The sequence below is a fragment of the Dryobates pubescens genome, chromosome 23, assembly GCF_014839835.1.
Source record: "Dryobates pubescens isolate bDryPub1 chromosome 23, bDryPub1.pri, whole genome shotgun sequence".
NCBI classification, from domain to species: Eukaryota; Metazoa; Chordata; class Aves; order Piciformes; family Picidae; genus Dryobates; species Dryobates pubescens.
This window is the reverse complement of record NC_071634.1, coordinates 7,228,315-7,248,683: the sequence shown is the minus strand read 5'-3', so window position 1 is coordinate 7,248,683 and position 20,369 is coordinate 7,228,315. Positions and strand designations below refer to the sequence as shown.

Sequence of the window (20,369 nt, the reverse complement as noted above, 5' to 3'; positions counted from 1 at the left end):
CATGTTGAGGTGGAACTTTCTTGTGTTCCAGTTTGTGCCCATTGCCCTTGGACACCACTGAAAAGAGCCTGGCTCCCTCTTTTTGACACCCACCCCTCAGATATTTATAAACATTATTAAGATCCCCTCTCAGTCTTCTCCAGACTGAACAGCCTCAGGTCTCTCAGCCTTTCCTCATTAGACAGATGAGTCCCTTACGAATGACTCTCTTCTGTTGCATAGTTACTGTGTAATAAACACCTGCAGGAAGGGGTTTAAAAAGAAATAAAAAAGGAAAAGGGAAAAAAAGACAGAAGCCAGTATTTAAAAATAATTCTTCAAAAAGGAAAGGGAGGGGGAAAAAAGGCAGCAAGCAAACTGCAAGGTGTGCTGCATAATGGTTATTTCGCAATGGCTACTGTGTAACATTTGAGCAGGAAACCTGAGCTGCCACTAACAATCTGGCAGTGCAGGCTGCTCGCCATTTAGTAGCTGAGTAATCTGTGAACGACTGTAAGAATTTCATTTGTGGTTCAGTATGTTCTGATGGAAATACAGATGACAATAGCCTCTCGGCCTTGGGTGTTTGTGATGTGGACAGCTACCTCCTAGTGTTCGGAACCGAATCAGTGCCTTCTGGATTCAGGAGGACCTGGAAAAACCCACTGCATAAAGTACAGATTGCTTTTGATTTGTGTCCTTCTCTCTGAGCCTACAGATTCCCCTTGAAAACGTGCCTTCAGTGTGCACTCCCTGAAAACAAGAACTGCAGACTAGCTGGGAGTGGGGTGGGGAAAGGAAACTGATTTCTTGCATTGACTTGGTCAGACTGACCCTGCTGTTGTCTGAAGCAGGTTTGTGTTGAAGCACTGAGAAGTGTGTTACGGTTTCTGTTCTGCCTCATCATCTCTGACAGTTTTGCTTCTTTTAGACTGTCTGCTCATGCTGGTCTACAAGGATAAATCTGAACGAGCTAAAGGGCATAAGGAGAGGAGCAGTGTGACCTTAGAAGACATCTGTGGCTTGGATCCTGGGCTCTCCTATGAGGGCTTGAATCACACGCTTGCAATCATCTGTCTCTCTCAAGTTGTGATGCTGGGATTCGAGAACAAGGAGACGATGTACGCGTGGGATGTACGGATCCGCTACAGTCTGGGGGAAGGTAACCTTTGTCTTCTCACACTTTCATTTTATTTCTCCAGAAGGAGAAAAACAAAGCATAACTAAAATGCAAATTGAGTACAGTTAAGGAGAAGACTGTCACTCATTTGAGAGTGAAGAGGCTGGTCCTCCCCTGACAGCTTCAAGTGAGTGTCCCTTAAGATAGGTTTTGATTACAGTACTGCCCAGTACTGATGGCTAACTGGGAGAGCTCTTAATTTCTTGATTTTTTTGGCACTGAAAGTGTGAAACTGATCAGAAAGTGTGAAACTGATCAGGCTTCTACTTCTTGTCCTGCAATTTACTTGGGGATTTTGACAAGGGGATTCTGCAGGAGCCTGAGGTAAGAGAAGCAGAGTCCTGAGTAAAACTCAGCTCGTTCAGTGCTGGTTTTCTGAGGTGCCTCTTAGGTGTTTCACTGATAATGTTTATTGCTGCTATTGTTCCCTTTCAGGAAGAGGAAGAGGGACATCTTGCAGTAAGGAGTGTCAGCAGACAGTCTTTCACCTAACTTCACTCTTATGCATCCTTTTGTTTTATTGTCTTGGTTAGCAGCTCTACAAGGTTCTTTGGTGCACAAAGAGTGGTCATATTGGTAATCCACAGTGTCTGTCTTACATTTGTTTAGTCAGAACTAGGGAAGGAGGGTAGGTGTGTGGGAAACACACATTAGCCATCTTAATCACTTCTTACATATGCTTTGCCATCTGTTGCATTTGTGGACTCCTTCCTTTGCAGTACATGCAGAGAAAAGTGGTCTGGTAATTTTGCAGCAATGGAGTGTAGAAGTATGGGAAGAGAGATGTGTGGATGAACACTCGGAGCTGTCAGATAAGGAAGTCTTGCATAAGGGGAAAGGTTAGTGGGGGTTTCTGAAGGATACAAGCATGGGTAGCTGGAGTAGTTCATACACTGTAGCTGTATTGTATCCAGCTCTGGTTTTTACTAATATGTGATCTATGTAGAGCATAGAATTGTCCTAAAACCTGAAGGAGAATTGAAATTTGCCAGCATAGGTCTGACTTTGGTGATCTTTTTTGTTTTTCTTTATGGAGAGAGCATTTAATCTCATTCTGGGGGTGAAGGTTATGGCTGTGGTAGGAGGAAACACAGATGCAGCACAGTTTTGCTTTGTGTTTTTAAAGGGTATTTGTGAGTGTGGTAGGAATAGAGCCCATTGGATGATGATATGAGCAGCCATGGAGTAAAGACGGAAGGGGAGGGATTGCATATGGAAATGAAGACATGAAGGAGAAAACAAAAGTAATTGGTTGAACTCATGTCATTTGCAGAGCATTATTGGGGGTGGGGAATAAAGTTTAGGGGAAAGAGGATAGACCAGGGTATAGATTTTTGCTTGTTTGTTTGAATTCAGGATTTTATCTTTCATTGCAGGTTCAGATAGGAGAATGGAGTCAGATTAAAGTGAGTGTAGTTTGGGTAGAGAGAAATATACAAGAGTCGAGACTTGGATGAAGAGAGGATGGTGACTAGTGTTTTTTCTTAAAGCTTAGTCAGGGTGCCTTTGTATGCCTTGGGAGTGAGGTGGCTGGGTGATAAAAATAGACTAGGGATAGATGACCTCAGAGTCTGGGAAGCAAAAGGGAAAAAATAATGAAAGGAGTCAATGCTGTTCTTGACTGATGACCACAGAATGGAGGTGTTTGAACTGGAATTCCTGGTGTTTTCTCTTCATTTTCAGCAGATGAGGGGGATGTAATTCCTGGAATAAAAGAACCAGGATCAGAGAAAACAGTTGAGTTGAAGTAGGTCAGGTGTGAGCAGGGTGCTTGAGCCCACATCTCATTTTGATGAAAGTAGCATACTGCAGGTCAGTGAATAGCTATGAAGAGGAAAAGGCAATTCCAGTTTACCAACAAAGCAGTGTGTGGCCAAAGCTTCATGTCCAGGTCTGTTTCTTCCTCTGCTTTGGCTTTGCTCAGATTGGATACTGGTCTAGAATTGGAGCTCTTTGTTTTCAGCAGCTGTTGTAACTTGCAACTGCTTGGTGAAGATTGTGCTCCATTGCTCACTTATGGGGCTGAAAAAACCCTGAGGCTTCTGCTGCCATGGTTTGATTGCCAGCAAAGTACTGGGCAGAGTTGTGCAAATTATAGCAAAGATTCCTTGCTGAATGTTATTAATTGAGATGGTTTGGGTCTCTTTTTCATAGTTTTATGTTCAAGCAGGTTGTGTAACAATTGTGTGCCCAAAATGGGACATGGGGTGGCCAATGATTTGCTCTCCAGCAGTCCTACTGGCAGAGCTGTAAGCAGAGCTGTGGTTAGTTGGATCTGTCTCCTTGCACATTTCACTCAAATGACTTTGTGGCTAATTCTGCTGGAGCCTTGGGGAACTTACAAATTGCATGTTGTAGATGAGGAGTTGACTTGCAGATAAGATGGTATCTAAGAATATAACAAGTGTTTAGATGAGAAGCAAGACTCAGACCCAGCTGAAATTCATGATGAAGCAGCTTAGGCAAGAAAAAGAGTGGCTGTAGGAAGTGAGAGTAGCTGGAAGCTACCCTGTAGATTTCACGGGCAGGCAGCTCTTTGTATGATCTTTGATGGACAGCCAAAAGCCAAATCTATGTGCTTCTTGATAAATGCTCCTCTGACTGGAAATGAGACTTCTTTTTAATTTGATTTTTATTGTCTAATCACAAGATGGAAGTAACTAGAGGAGTAGTGGAGGTCAAAACAGTTGCTTGGGAATTAGGTGCTTGCTCTCTTGAATTGCTCCCTTTGAAATACTGTGAGGTTTGAGCTCTTGAGGTGCTCCTAGTGGCTTATTATTCAGAATGCAAGAACTCTGGAGGAGAAGATGGGGGATCAGCCTAGAAGAGCTGCTACTTTGGGTAAGGACCTTGCAGTAGTGGAGCATTTGTTCCTGGGTTTTGTACATTTTAATGAGACAGATGTTTCCCTCCCCACCCCCCTCTTCTGAGGTTTAGGCTGTTAAATGTGAAGAATTAACCAACATCTGAGAGTGTTTATTACCCGTGAATTGCTTTATTTCCTAGTCATTTTAAATGTCTAGGCATCACCAACTCCCAAAAGATTCACAAAGGTGGGAAAATGTAATTTCCACTGTTTTACTGCTAGGAATGGAGCGAAGCAGCTTACTAAAGGTGGCAAATGAGTCAGTGACAGAGCTCTGGCTGGAATACGCCTGCTGCTTTGAGCCTTGGTTTTTGGGCTCTTTGGGCAGTGTTATGTGTGTGCACGCACAAAGGGAAGGAGAGGCACAGGGCCCTTAGAAGAGACTGAAGGAAACTATATGTAGTAATGAAAGGCCTGAAGGGAGTAGCCTGGAAGGTTTAGGATAAGATCAGGTAGTGTTATATCTTCATCATTTGTAGCATTAAGCCAAGATACATTTTTATCCAACCCTAAACCGACATAATAGAGACTAATGAGCTTATAGCTACTCATGTGAGGCTGCCTGGGCTCTGCTTACAATCTTGATGGTGTGGTCAGGGGTCGACCCACATCCCACAGCTGAGCATAATAACTTGTGTGACACAGCTCATGGCACCTTCCTTCTCTTTTCTATGGTAACTTGTTTTTCTTCCTTATCTGGTAGTTCATAGATTTCAAGTTTTTGTAGCACCTGGCACTAAACTAGAGAGTGGGCCTGCTACCCTGCACTTCTGCAATGACATTCTCGTCCTTGTGAAAGACCTTCCTCCTAGTGTCATGGGCCAGTGGAAGCTCTCGGACCTGCGGCGGTACGGAGCTGTCCCAAACGGATTCATCTTTGAAGGGGGTACCAGGTGCGGCTTCTGTAAGTACAAATGGAACCTGTCTTCTAAATGCTGTTTGAAACCTTTCATAGACATGTAAATGCCAGTTGCAGTCAAAGTGGAGATTGCAGAGCCAGCTGGGCTGCTGTGGCACACAGGCAGCCTCAGACCAGAGGGGCCGTTCAACCTGGTGTTCACTAAAAATGTGGCTCTGGAGAGTCCTGACTGAAGGTTGCCCTGTGGCTCTGCAGAAAATGTTGGCTGTTGGTAGTGGATGTGGAGCAAAAATAAGGTCATGAAATCTTATGTCTTGTGTCATGCAAGAGATAAGGCAAAATGATTTAATGTTCAGATTATTCAATTATGAATAACTATTTTGTTGTTTCCAGAGGGAAAATGATACGGGGCTTTGAGGTTATAGGCAGCACCAAGCCTCTCCTTGTGTAAATCCTAATGTCTAAATTCTGTAGAAGACTTCTAGCTCCTAAAAATTAAGAACTTCTCTCTGTTTGCTTCCTTGGTAATAGTTTTCTCACTTTATGGGACCGTGAGATTCGTGGAGACAAAAAAGAAGGCAAGCGAACCGCAGCTGGTTTCTGTAGCCTAGTAGCTAACCTACACCTTTAGATGGGGAGAAATCTCTTGTTCTAATGTCCAGTTCAGGACTTCACACATTTCTCTCTCCAGATAAAATGGAGAACTCCCATGCAAGAGCTGAAAATGGAATATAATTAATGAACTGCTTTAGGCTGGATATCCTCACTGAAAGGGTTGCCAAAACTGGAATGGGCTGCCCAGGGAGGTGGTTGAATCCCAATCCCTGGAGGTGTTTCAGAGAGGCAGAGATGTGGGGCTGAGGGCCATGGTTTAGCACCAGCCTTGGTAGAATTAGAGAATGGTTGGACTGGATGATCTGAAAGGTCTTTTCCAACCAAAATGATTCTGTGAGTCTATGATCCTTCCTCCCTGCTTTCACACACTACTGAGATTCAAGCGTGTTTTGTTTGCCGTGCGTTCTGCCCGTGGGTTTGCTGGTTTTAATCAAATCAAGCATTGCAAGATTTAATAATATTTGGAAGCCTTATGAAATTGCTGACTTCTCTTGAGCCTTTGGGAGACCATACAGTACTTTACTGCTAACTGCCACAGAGGGTTGGCCTAGTGTTTCAGCCTTCTGCAAGTGATTGCAGGCTGCTTTTCCCCAACTCTCAAACCCTGTAGAGAGAGTATGTGAGCTCCGCAGCCTAGTAGACAGCTGCGTGGTATTACAGGGATGCATACCACATATTCCTTGGCTTCCAAATGCTTGTGCACCAAATCTGTTCCAACACATGACAGAGCTGTGTAATTTCTAGTAATGGATTCATCAGCTTTCTCAAGAAAGCAGTAAAGATGTGATGCAATTGCTGGCTCTTCCACATGCTTTTAAAGCATAACTTAGTTAAGCCTTACCCATTCAGTCATCTCGCCTTTTGCAAGGACCCCCCAGACTCCTTCCCATCCAATCCAGTTCCACCTAGCAAAACAAATGAAATGTTTCCTGGTGGAGTCAATCAGCAATTGTGGTGATTCTGTGAACAACAATATTTGAAGCATATAGGTGTCTGGGATTCATGCCCGTGTTCGTGTGTGCAGGCACTGTTGGCACAAGTTAGGTAAGGGCCATTTGGTTTGGGGACTTCCAAATGTGTGATAGTTCTTTACAGAAATCCTTGGAGTTAAGCAGCCAGCTCATCTGCACACATTGCCCTTTTTGCTTCCATTGAAGTCAAAGGCTTGCAGAGCCTCTTAGTAGTTTAAGTAAGATTCTTGACAGTAGCAATAAAAGAACAAAGTGGTCCAGATGTACTCTTTAGGTACAGAAATAGTTGAGGAATCTTCTTTTCCTGAATGGCAGTGTGGATGTGGAGGATTTATCAAGCCACATGGAACTGTTTAGGTGTGGAAAACAATGGGGGGTACAGGCTCTCTGGTCAAGACCAGCTCTGCTGATTTGAGTCAAATTGGCAAAAATACATTTGCAACTCAGGATTGTCTACAGACGTGCAGAAGTCAAACTTAGGTCCAGATCAGGGGTCTGTGGCCCGGGGAAAATAACATGGGAAACCTTTCTGCAGGTCTCGGACCTACTGTTGTGGTTCTCTGTGCCTTGCTCTGGTGAACAGGCAGCACTTGTTACTGGGGTGGTCTTTTGCCTGCTGTTTTCAGATTTTTTTTACTTCTTTTTAATTTTCTGGTGTGATATTTGCCCTGACAACTCTCAAGCCCAATGTTCTGTGGAGCACTTTTAGCCTTGTGTGTTGGCCACGTAGCCATGCATAATAGAACTCAGAACTTGTTTGTTTATTTAGTGATTCTTGTTCTAATTTTGCTTGGGGCTATTCTTAATGAATGGAAAGCAAAATATCAGAGTAGAGCAAAGGGTAAAGATCTGATGACAACCTGTGGAGTTGTGTTACGTTCTGTTAAGAATAGGCACACTGGATTTAGTCTAGGAAAATTTATACTATAATCCAGCAATATAACCAAATCCTCATTCACTGGGATATAAAAAGCTGCTTTTGGTTACAAGTGGGTAAAAGTAGAGTTTCCTTGGCTCATTTGGGTGAGGACACTTGGAGTACCCTTGACACTTGAATAGTTAAGGCTTAATCTACAAAATTTTAGGGTTAAGTAAGATTAGGGGATTAGAACATTTCTGTTCTAAAAAAAAAGGCTGAAGTACTTGGGGCTTTTTAGCTTGGAGAGGACAAGACTGAAGGGGGGATCTCATAAATGCTTATAAATACTTAGAGGGTTGGTATATACTTTGAGGCTTTTTTTCAGTGATGCCCAGTGACAGGACACGGGGTAACTGGCACAAACATGAACATAGGAAGTTCCATCCAAACATGAAGAGGAACTACTTTACTTTGAGGGTGTTAGAGCACTGGAACAGGCTGCCCAGAGAGGTGGTGGAGTCTCCTCTAAGAGTCATTCAAACCTGCTTTAGGTGAACCAGCTTCAGCAGAGGGGTTGATGTAGATGATATCCAGAGGTCCCTTCCAACCCCTGTCATTCTGTGATTCTGTAACAGAGGGCTGTTGAGGGTATGGCTTTTATTTTGGCCTTGCTGTCAGTGCCTGAATCTCAGAAAATTATCAGAAGTGATAAGGTAGCTGCTGAATTTGTGCATGTTTGTGACACAGTGTGCATATTGATCTTATTTCTGTGGTGAACTGTGCCTTGTCGATCTCTTTTCATGGCCTGTTATTTAGACTCTTTTGACTGCTCTGTTATAAATAGCTTCAGCTAACTGCATTTCTAATAAATCCAGGTGAAACCCACATATTTATGTTGTGCTTTCTTGCAGGGGCTGGTGTTTTTTTCCTTTCTTGTGCTGAAGGAGAGCAGATCAGCTTTCTGTTCGACTGTATCGTCCGTGGCATCTCCCCGACGAAGGGCCCTTTTGGTTTGCGTCCAGTCCTACCAGGTTAATATAGGAAGTATAGAATAACCCAGCAAAGTAGGAACTTGCCATGTCTAGCACTTACTGCTGTGACTGTAAGAACAGCTTGCAGGCCCCAAGGGTGTGGAAAGTGCAAAGTGGTTTTCATTCTGAAATGTCACAGTACAGATTTATCAATTGAATGTGCTCACTTCGCCCGTGCTGCCGTGGCTCATTCATGTGGCTGGTGATGGGGGCCTTACACTACTGAAATGTGGCAATTTGAATTGAAAGAAACCTTAACCTTTAGTTTTAAACGTAGACAGTTGGGTTTGCACCCGTGTCTGCATTGCCTTTTTTGACAGTTTAATGGGGAGCTTAACTTGTGGGGCATTTGGAATTCATCCAAACCACTTAGAACTAAGTCTTGTCAACCTTAGAAAAATCCTAAATACACAACTCCTGAAACTTTCATTTCACAAAATTTGATGGCCTGAAAAATGAAGCCTACACAAAATGACTCTCTTTTGGCTTTTTAAAAAAGTTTTCTTCCATTATTTCAATTTTACATGGCCTGCTGTTTGAAAAATCCTTTTTTTTATGCAGAAGTTCATATACTTTTGCATCCTAGTTATCACCTCTGGAGTTTGTAGGTTACATGCCCTCCTTCAAGAGCTCTGACCTCACTGAAATGCGCCAAGTGGATGTGGAATATCCTGGGGATGATTTGGTGATTTTTGTTTTGGTTTTTTTTTTTTTTTTTGTAAGGGAAAACCTATTTTCTGAGATCTTTTTCATTTGTTTTCCATCCTTGAGACTTGCTGCTAACATGAGGTGAAGATGTACTCGGCCACCCAATTTCACCTGATTTCCCTGGACAGGAGCAGTGTTCTCTGGGGAACTGTGCTCACATTCTTCCTGACTCCTCTGCAGCCCTTTTCCAAGCTACTTTTACCCCTCTAACTTACATTTCTCTTACCCTTTCCTCTTCCACATTGTGGTCACCCCACATCTTTGCACAGAAAATGTTTGGTTTTTTGTATTCCCCTTCATGTATTATCCAGTGCAGAAGCTTGCACAGACCTGTCAAAGGAACATGTACATAACTAGTGATTCATCTGTAGACTAATTGTCCTTATCAAGTCTGCTGTTACACAGAATGTACTGTATTGCTTGCAAAGGTCATGTCTCTGCCAGCTGCATACTGTATCTAGCAGGAGGATTGAAATTCACTCAACCTTTTGAAAGGATTAGCTAAATAGATGAATCATCTGCATAGCTCAGGTGATGAGATGAAAACTTCCAGATTGAGGATTCTACCAAAAAACACCTAGTCCATGTTATTCATGCTTACTGCAGTGCAGAATGCTGCACAGCCTCAGTTGTGCTTTATTTATGTCTAATTTAAGAGCTTTTATGAGATGCAGCCTTCTCTCCACAGTTTGCTCTTTCAATTTGGCCTCATGGTGTTGCCTCTACCTTGCCAACTTGAACTTGAAACATGCTTGAATAACTCTTAGGTATTTTCAAGAAAGAATAATAGCCAAAGGGCAGCTTTACAGAGAAAATAATGTGATGTGGTGACAAAGTGTCACATTGTCAGTGGACCCCAATGCCCACAGCACAAACATGATCTAGACGTTATGCAGTCATCATCTAGTTTGTCTGTGGAGAAAGGGTGATGAATGAAGGCAGTGGCTTCATGTGCAAACAGCTCAACCATTATGGTTAAATGGAATGCTGAAGTATTGATGACATTATCAGGAATTGGTAGAGACTGGAAAATGCCAAGTTCTCCCACTTTGACTTGCCACAGTAGTTCTTTGAACACAAGTAAAAAGCCCAGTATCCAAAAGGAGCTTGTAAACTGCATGTGCAAGGGGTGTTTGCTCAAGTACAAGATTCATATCTTCTTTTCAGGCTTGGAGTTTGGGAAGAAACCCAACACAAAAACATACCTTACTTCCTTTTTCCTTACTCACAGGTACATGATTGCTTGATGCATTTGTACTATGTACTCTGTAGAACATGTAAAGAGACTGCTGTGCGTTGGAACTCAAACTCGACTGACCATTGCAAAGTATCCAAATCTGGTCTGATCTCTCATAGATGAGATTAGACCTGAGAACTCCTGAGATCCAAACTGAATTATTCTGTGGCTTTTTGGAAATGGGTGCCAGATGAATAGAAACATGATAAAAGTCATTTTATTATGTGCACATGCAAAATGAAGTGGAAAAGTGAAGAGAGCATGAGGTGTTTTACAGTTTACTACTGTGTGGTACTCCTTTTGGGTGGTACTTGACTTGTGCACAGTTGTACCAAAATACTCCTGTTGGTGACTCAATCAGCTCATCGGAGGCTTGGATTTGTTAAAGGCTGCATGATCAGGTCTCAACTTTAAGACAGATGGCACTGAGTGGGAATGCAAAGGTAGTGTAGGTATCTGTAGATGGTTTTAGGCAGCTTAGCCTTTCAAGTAACGGTCTGAAATGTGACAGGATATCTTTGGCGTGTTTTCCCCAGCTACTGGTTGGAGGATAATTGGTGTAATTAGCTACTTGCATAGACCCCCCATTTTCTTTTTCTTCTTTTTTTTGTTGTTGTTAATTGAGGACATATTTAGAAAACAGAGCAGAAAACCCTATGTTGTTGTCATGACAGAAGTCTAGGTATTGCCACAGTTGTGAGTCACTGATTGCATGCTTTGTAATCCATACTGAATTTGCATGCACACTATTGGAGGGCTGTTTGTTTGCCAGCTGCGTGCTGAGTTCCTTCTTTTCACTGGCAAGATTCATCATGGATGTCAAAGATGAACAGAGCAAAGGCCCAAGAGCCTCTCAGTGCTGTCCTTGATCAGTGGGCAGGTCAGTGCTCTCTAAACTGTAGCTATGGGACAGTCTAGTTGTGCAGACTGAGAAAACCCCAGGTGTGATGTTGATAGTCTTGATGCTCTCTTTTGATTTTGGAAGCTCTTTCAGGCTGCTTTGTGACTGACTGGAGAGTGTGAAGTGCTGCTTACCGAGGAGCTGTCTGATGCTCTTTCTTTTTGTTGAAGCTTGATGCACCTTTGGCCATTGCAAGACAGCTCTGTGGCTGCCTTCTGCCTTATCAGTAGCAAGTGGATCCTCCTCAAAGTTTTAAAGCCTCTTTTCATTCCTCCAGACATCTTACAAGGTGTGGAGATGTTAGCATGAAGGTGAGGGTCCAGGCCTGATTTGCAGGTGTGCCTACAGTTACAAAGGAAGAAAGAAAGGAGAGGTGTTCAGCCTGACTTAACCAACTTTGTTCAATGAAGTGCTGCACTTTGAAGATGCCTAGAATCAAGCATATATCTTAGGGAGCTGCTTACTTAACTTGATACAACACATTTTTTTTGTTCCTGACAGGTGCTTACTGACCAACCCTGGAGCTTTGAGTTACTGTGACACTTTATTCACATGCTACTGAAGTATTCAAAATCTCCCACCCTGAGCAGCTGATGTGGCTTTGCTGAATACCCACCAACGTACTGTAAAAATAAAATCTCCATCAGAGGCATTTTTAGCCCAGCCAATTTAAATGTCATCCTTCCCTTTTGCCCCAAGGCAGTGTTTGAGATGATTTCAGTGCTTGCCTCATATGAAAGATTTTTTAGTCACGGCAAGGGATCCATTTTTGGTTGGAAAATGAGAAAACACTTCCTTAATGGAAGGACTTGAGTGACTCTGTCTGTATTCCATGGGAGTAAATTATGTTCTAGGATGCATTTGTTAATTTGGGAAATGAAGATATTAATTGCAATTAGAGGTGCTGGAGCTCCTGGAGGATGTTGTGTGGGCAGAAGCTGAACAGAAGAAGAACTTCATTGGACAGCTGTCTCAGTATTGCTGCTTCTGTCCTCCTGAGTTAGTAATGGATCAAATTATTACACAGTTATTTGGAGGCTTTGTGTTGTGCATGCACAAGATATAGGATGATGCTAGGAAAGCCAAGTTTTCTGTTAAAAAAAACCCAAGGTTTTATGGTTGTGGTGGTTTGTTTGTTTGATTTGGTTTGGGCTTTTTAGGCCATATTTTTACACTCCTGTGTCAGGAGGTTGTAAGTTATGCCCTCCAGTAAGGACTGGTCTTCCAAAGGTGGCTGCTGGTGACTTCAGTCCTTAGTCTGGTCTTGTAGCAGAACCTCATTATTAGTGGTTGCTAGTCTGTAACCAAAACCACTGGAACAGGAATCTGCTCCTTCTGGAGAGCAGTACTGGGTCTGTCTTCCATAGAGGCTCTTGCTTATTAGCAGAGAAAATTAAAGACAAAATGAAGACTTGAGTAAGACTGGTGGACTGTCATTGTTACTAGCTGCCTAAGGCTTCAAGTCTCTCTGTGTCTGGCAGGTTATCAACCTGTTTTTCTAGGTGTTTCCTAGGAGTTCCTAAGACAAGGTTTTTCTGATCAATCTTCCACAAAACTGGTGAAGAGAGGTCACAGCACATAATTTGAACTCAGTTTTACACACATGTTTTTATCCTTCAAGGGAGGTTTAACCAAAAGTCTTTCAGTCCTGTTGGTTAGACAGTATGTCCAGAGACTTCATATTGTTGGGTGAAACCTGCTGTGCTCTGTAGCTGTGGGAGAGGTTGGTATCACATCTTGGCTTGACCAGTTTCATAGAATCCTGGAATGACTTGGGTTTGAAAGGACCTTAAAGGTCATATACTTCCAACCCCCTCCTGCCCATGTTGCTCAGGGCACAGACCAATTTGTTGATCTGTTATGCTGTATTTGTACTCAGAGTACTCATAGAACATCTTTGTTGGACACACGGGCATTTATCTCCACACAGCAGAGTAACTGGAGCAGAGGACATGCAAAAATAGATCGAAGCAGCAGGCTGTAACACTGTATGCCACTGGCCATATCCTTGCACAGACCTGTTTGAGTTGCACCCTAGGTGCTGGTGGGAAAATCTTGTGTTTTGCTTTGGCACAGGACCTTGTGGAAGCACTGGGGGGTTTGCTTAAGCAAGCAGTTACACAGGTTTGAACTAGTCAGTGCTTGATATAAGTTGTATTGCAGAGCAAATGGGAATGGAGACCTAGTGAAATAATCCATATCAGACAGTCCTCTTTCCTGTTCAAGTTAGCTTTGGAAAGTGTCACACACGGACATCAGGCTGACATTGAGCTGGGAGACACAGGTCACAGACCCTGTTTGCCGCAGGCATTGTTGCCTTGTCCCGGTTAGAACAGCGCTGATTTCTAGCATATGCTGATACAGAAGGACTCTGTGTGTGTGTCTGTGTTGTTATGCTAATCTTACCCAGACTGCAGACTGCTAAAGATGGAACCCCCTCTCATGGGAAAGTTCAGCATTGTCACTTCTGTTCCTGTGATGCACTCGGATCCAGGACAGATCAGACAGTGAACGTTGTTAGTGAGGAGAGATGTGTCAGTTTGTGTCTTGGGTAGCTCCCATGGAGCTTCAGCTCACTTGGCAATGCTCCTTCCCCTGACTGTGAGCTTGCTTTGACTGCTGTGCTGACACCATCAAACCCAAGTCTTTTAAAACTGGAAGACAAAATGAAACCTTTCTTCATGTTAGCTAACCGAATCACAGGAATGTGCAGCCCTTTTCATCCTTTCTTTCCTCTTGTTAAGTATTTCCATGATTAAATGTTTGTGGTGTGCAGCTACTACCCGTTTGATCAGATATACAAGAGCAGGGGTTGTGAGGAGGCTAATCTGTTTTGTCTGGTATTATTTACCTTCCTTATGTAGTTAATAAGAGCTACTGAAGCTTCTGATGATGAACAAGGCAGCAGACCGTAGCCTTTGCAACTGCTGAACATGAAACAGTGCTGTTTGCAGAAACCTGTCAGATTTCTCTTGGGATAATGGCTATGATTGCTTCCAGCATCGGGCTCTGTTGTGGTGCCTGGCTGGAAACAAAATGATTTAGAGGAAACTGGCCTGTTTGGTGAAAGTTCTTCCACATTCTCTGTAGCTTCTGGGCTTTCTCTTTGTGTTGGAATGGAATGAGCCTTCTTCAGTGAAGTAATTTAATCTGGAATGGCAAACTCACCAAAATATGTGAGGGAAGTGCCCCCCAGTACATTTTAGGAGTGCTTTTTACCATTCTAACTTGTATTAAACATGGAGACAGGGAGCCACCGAGTTGTTTCTTTGAGCCCTGGCTTTTGAACTTCATGATGTTCTGAAGGTCAAACTTGAAAGCAATGTCTTTGCAAATAGGTGATCTGGACTGGATGGCATCATTTTAATCCCTGTGATTTGCTAGTGTAAATTTGCAGGATGAAGACTTCGGTTTTCATGATGCTAAAAATCCTGAAGAGTTCAGTGAAGCCAGGACACATTTTAGAGGTCCCCTAGTGGTTTTTAGCTCCTCTGCTTGCTGAATGCTGAGTATCTGTAGCTATTGTCTTCTGTCCTGTGCTCTTCAGGGTTCTGTGGTGGGATACCATCTCTGAAAGACTTTGACACTTAGAAGTTTAACTTCTTATGTTGCATTTCTGCAGGCTGTGCTTGTAGGCAGTGTCCCACACATTTTGACCAGCACTTTGCTTTCCTGTAGTAGATGATCAAACATAGGAACATAAGAATATCTAACATAAGAAAAGGCATATTCTTTCCTTCTTTCTATACATTTGCCATGTTTCTTCACATTTGTTTATGCATTTTCTGTTTCTTTTGAAAGATCCAAGTGCAAACCCAGCCTATTCTGAAGAAAGATTGACTCATGAAGCCTTGCAGTTAGAAAAGCGCTTGAGCTTGCTGTCCCATACAAGTCGCCAGGGCAGTGGAGGTAAGAAATATCTCCAATTAAATAAAGGGCTTTCCTTTCCTCCCTCTCCTCCTCCTCAGGCTCTAGAAATGATCCTATGGAGAGAATTATGAGATGCTGAGCTTAGAAGGAAAACAGTAGTGAAACAGTCAGGATTTGGCTGCTGTTGCTTGTGGGGCAGCTCTTTGAGAGCATTGTCTAGAGTCCATTGATAGTGATTGGGGCTTTTCAGCTAAGCAGGGTGAGTTTTGGATCAAACAAAATTAGGAGAGGAAAATCCTTCAGAATCCTCCTGATTTTGTGCATGTGCAACTTCAAAAGAGCTGTCTGCATCAGGTTTGTTATCTGCTTAAGTGCTTGACTCCAGCCTGTGAGATGGACTGACTTGTGTAGTTCAGGCTTACAGCAGCTTTTGGGGGTAAAACCTGGGAGTTTTGTGCTTTGGTGCTGAGTGTTCTTACTGCTCTTTGTAGTGCTGTTTGTGCATGTCCCTTCTGGAGCTGTTTAGGTATCAAAGTAGAATTGGTGTGTAGCACTGGATTTATAAAAGGGCCTTTGCTCTCAGCTGCCATTGGAATTGTTTAATAGCAGATGTTAGAGCCCCAAAACATCTGCTTTGCTCTTGACACTAACACCTGCAAGCCTAGAAATGGCTCTGTGGAGATCCTCAGAAGCTTAATTATATGCTTCCATATGTGTCCATGGCTACCTTAGTCTTGACACTACTGAGTAATATAGTTTGTGGCCGAATTGGTTTTGTTACAGGGGGATATGGCTGCATATGGTATGGATATTGTGGAGAAGTGCAGTGTAGGAGAGCTCAGAGGAGGGAACAGGACAGTCTTAAGTTTGATTTTTACTTTTGAGGTCTCTGTAACATTCACTTTAATGTAATTCATGTAAGATTTAAATGGGGGCTGGGGAGTGAAAATTAGATGCTAGTTTGGCTGATTCAGATCAAGTGGAAACATGGAACTGTCTTAGATGACTTTGGGTGACAGTACAAGGTTTTCTTCAGGGCATTCTCAGCTATTCTGAGCTTGGGACTTTGGCTATTGCCTGTGATATAGGAGTGTCTAAAATAAACCAAAATAACATTATGGAAGTAAAATCTGGTTGAAAAGGGGAGAATTGGTGCATAAACTCTAAAAATTTAACCCTGAAATGATTGTGGATGATTGACCCCCCCCCCACCTCAAGGTCAGTGTTATGGCAAGGTAACCATTTGCATTTTATTTTGCCTGTCAGGCTAAGAATTATTGCAGCAATTCTGCCTTTCTGACAGAAGTTCCCCTTAATAGGAGCAAATGGAACTTTGGGGTCTTTCCTGTCCACAGTTGCCATGCTTCAGCCTGTGGATTGTGTTTTAAACACAGGTTGATGTGTTTTCTTCTCTTCTAGGAGACGACCGAAGTCTTTCAAGCTCATCTTCAGATACCAGCCACTCGGATGTTAGTGTTGGAAGCAGACTGACAATTTGGCCTGAACAGTCTTCTGCCAGCACTTCTCAAGAGAGCCACGGACTGGCAGCTGCAAAGGGCATTCATCTCGGGGAGGAAAAGGCCCTTCCAGAAGGGGCACGCGGCACCACTAAACCACCTCCAAAGCCCCTGCGATCCAGACAGCTACAGGAAATTGGCCGTCAGAGCTCTTCGGACAGTGGAATTGCTACTGGCAGTCACTCTTCTTACTCTGGAAGCTTTTCTTCCTATGCTGGGAGCTTGGACATTTGCCACGGCGATGAGTTTGGATCGTTGCTGAGCTTGCCGTTGAACTTCCCTTCGGATCAGAGTTTATGTACTTGTCTGCACGGTGAGCCCCAGCGAGGTGTGGGCTCAGAGTACCAGGTGCCCAGCTCTCTCAGACACCTTTATGATACACCCAGGAGTTTGGTACAGGCGGCTGCTAAAGATGCGCATCCGAAGAGTGCAGATTCCACGCTACCCAAGGACCAGGCCCTGCCACCTCAAGGTGCTAGTGACCCAAAACTGCTACTACCCCACTTGGAAGCATGGAGGGTATCTGAGCACAGACAGGACAGAGGGAGGCCTTCATCCTTACTTGCAGAAAGCAGCAAGGACTCCAGTTATGAGACCTATGTGGATTTTGTCTCGAGGTGGTCAGACACAAAAGCACAAGGACAGGTGTCAGACTCCAAAAGTAGTGAGTTGTCACCACCTAGTGGGGCCTCAGCTGACCCCTATGACACATGTAACCCCCACCTTGGGATGACAAGAGCTCTTTTTTCATCTTGTCCAGTCTGTGGTGGACTAAAGGTAAATACCCAACGCTGAGCAGATGCTAACAAGCCTTATTTAATATGGCATGACTCATTTAAAATGACTTGAGTTGCAGGTCACAAGTACTATCTTTTCCCTTGGAGTTTGAAGAGGTAGTAACTTTTGTGTTGGTTATGCTCAAGCTGAGAGGCTTAGCACACTGAGGCCATCGATCATGACTTTTAAACTGGCCAGTTTGGGCTTTGGGTGTATGTGAGTGGCTTACAGTGACAGAGGTAGGAACTTCGCAGGCGCCGAGGAGGCTGAATTTGTCATAGTTATTATCTAGCATGAAGGATACTGATCTGCCTTGCTGCTGGTATTTCACAAGAAGGAAGTTCAGCTAGTTATGTTGCTGCTCTTAAGGTGACCACTGTGTGTATTTTTCTTTCATTGATATTTTGCTTTTTCCTTTTATGGATGTTTTTCTTTTGCTTACCATTGTGGTTTGAGCATGTCTTGCCAAAGAGGCCAGATTAGCAAAGCTTCTCACTGGGGAAAGAGAAGATAATCAAGTCAGCCTGACAATCCATAGCAGCTCAACTAAGGCAGTATTCTAACTAGCCAGAGACAGATACTGTAAAGGAATTATACAGAAACCCATCAGTGGGCTGCTATCAGGGCTGTGTATTTGCAGGACAAAATTACTTTTGATGACCAGTCCTTGAAAGACTTTAAAGGATGGAGATTTTTATGCCTTTCTGAACAACTTGCTGGTGTCTGTTACTAGGACTTTGATACTCTCATAAATTCTTTTTGAGCCTACTAAATTCCTGGCTTTTCAGGGCACTATGTGTTGTATTCACTGTACATTGCATGAAGAGATTCTGTTTTCAGCCATTCTGGAGAAGAATCTTTGTCAATGTGTTTGCTGAACTGGAAGAAGGTAAAGCTGCTTGTGTTAGTGAGCTGTTGAAAGATTGGGAAGGTTATAGGGGGTGTTCAAATTAGGGAATGTGTGAAGCAGGGATTCAGCAGGAGGGACTTTTGTGTGAGGAATTGCCTGCTGCCCATTGGAGTGTGTGCATTTCAATTGAGCATGCGACATGACAGCAATCACTGCTGTGAAAAGGGCTGGAAGATATGAAAGAAAAACTGAAAGGTGATAAAACTTGAGGGATTGTTTTCTTCTCATGGGCTGTTTCATGCATTTGCACCACTGACTGCCTTCACATGTCTGAAAAGTAGAAAATGGTGTCTGCCTGAGGTGCTTGTGTAGCCTCCATGGGGGTTGACACTGATGTGGCAGGTTGTGTCTACACTCACGATGATCTGTGTTCTTCCAGGACCATCCTTGCCAGCCATCCACACCAAAGGCCCTCACTAGTCCTCTAATCCAGTTCTGGAAGCTTGGTAGGATGCAAGAGCCTGAGATTCAGCCTCACACTTCTGCGTTTCCTGCATTGCAGGGCAGAGAATCTGCTGCTGGCTTCCTGCAGCTAGAGAGAAGCTGGGAAACGTGCGCAACACTGAGTCCTAGAAGGGCTCTGCTCTGGCTTTGTTACAGGTAGTGAGGAAGGTAGCAGTTAAAGTACAGTTAGCTCACATGCTCTGCATGTTTCTGGGTGATCTGAATTGTCAGTTTAGATTTGGATTTATCAAAGGTTACTCTGGATTTCTGTGGCAGACAGGGAGTTGAAAATGAGTATTCCCTTGTACGTCTTCAAAGCCATTAAAGGGCAAATTATGTCACTTCTGTACCTGGTGGCCCCAACAGCATCCACACCCACATAGTGGTGGGGTTTCTTTTTTGCAGAGTGCTGTCAGGTTTCATGGTATTTCTAATATCACTTGGCAAGAATCTTAGGAACTGACAATATTTAACCAAATTGAAATGAGAGACTGGTGCAGCCCTCTTACTAACTCCTGGTTTAGGGTGAGATATGCACACCTGCTTATCTTTTTCTTGCTGCCCATTTGTAAGGAGTTGGGAAAGAAGTCTCATTAATGGACTGATTTGTGGGTTTGGTTTGTGGTTTTTTTGCTTTTGAAAGAAAAAATAACCTTTTGATTACAATGCCCTGAACTGTCAAGATGAGCTATTTTAGCTGTGTTTAGTGGACACCAACTTTGGCTTTTCCCATGATGAATACATAAGAAGCACAAATCCATCTGCTTTAACTGGAAAACAAGAATTCTGCCTTGTGCTCTGAACACAATATGGGCAAAGGTTGGAGCAGATGATCCTTGGGGACCCTTCCAACCTGGAATTCTGTGGTTTTTGTGCCGATATATTCAGGGTCAGGAACTGATTTGTAGATTAATGAAGACATCATGTTTATTCATGTTTATTTAGTTCATGTTTATTCATGTTCAAAAGACTTTGGTCATGCCAGTGTTTGGAGTTCCTTTGCAATTTCAAGTTAAGCTCTTAATTAAATTGTGGTGTTGTTTTTTAAATGCTTGCTATTTAGAGTGGGTGACCTGAGTAGAAGAAAGTCTGTAGCAGTAGCCAAGGATCTGAGCATTGGTTTGGTTTGTGCTCTGTGTGTAAACTTTGCCAGACTGAAGTTGGAGGTGGGCATGCTCTCTATGTGTGTCAAGTTCAGCATGTGAAGAGTGCAGCCAGGCTGTAGGATGAAGGCATGCACCTGTGGAAGACATGGTGGTGTTTGTGGTTGGGTTTGGCTTGCTTAAGAACCACCTGCTCCACTCATGATAAGGATGGTGATGAACATAGGGAGGATGTGGCAAGGTTCAAACAGGAAAACAGGGCAAGGAAACCTTTGTGTTTCACTCTGGATGAAAACCAGAACCAGCATGAACACAGTCACTGCATCTTGCTTCTGTTCTTTCTACACTGCATTTCATGTGAGATAGTGGGGATGAATAAGCAGCCAGCAGGGAGCTTTGCGTTCTGTTGTGTGTTAACTGGAGTGTGCTCAAGATGTCCTCCTTCACAAACCTCCCAAGCTGTGCCTTTGCCATGTAATTTTTGCCTAGGTGACTTCAGTGCCATAGCTGACTGCAGAGATGAATTCTTTGTGTATTTTAAG

The 20,369-nt window shown here is 43.3% G+C and overlaps 1 protein-coding gene across 1 annotated transcript in view; it reads left to right on the top strand.

The window, feature by feature from the left end:
* Positions 1 to 20,369, top strand: part of DOK7 (docking protein 7) — a 50,106-nt gene that overhangs the window by 2,591 nt on the left and 27,146 nt on the right. The window contains 5 exon segments of the mRNA XM_054172281.1: positions 911 to 1,141; positions 4,729 to 4,929; positions 8,241 to 8,360; positions 15,008 to 15,115; positions 16,496 to 17,370. Of these exon segments, the coding sequence (XP_054028256.1) occupies positions 911 to 1,141; positions 4,729 to 4,929; positions 8,241 to 8,360; positions 15,008 to 15,115; positions 16,496 to 17,370 (1,535 nt within the window).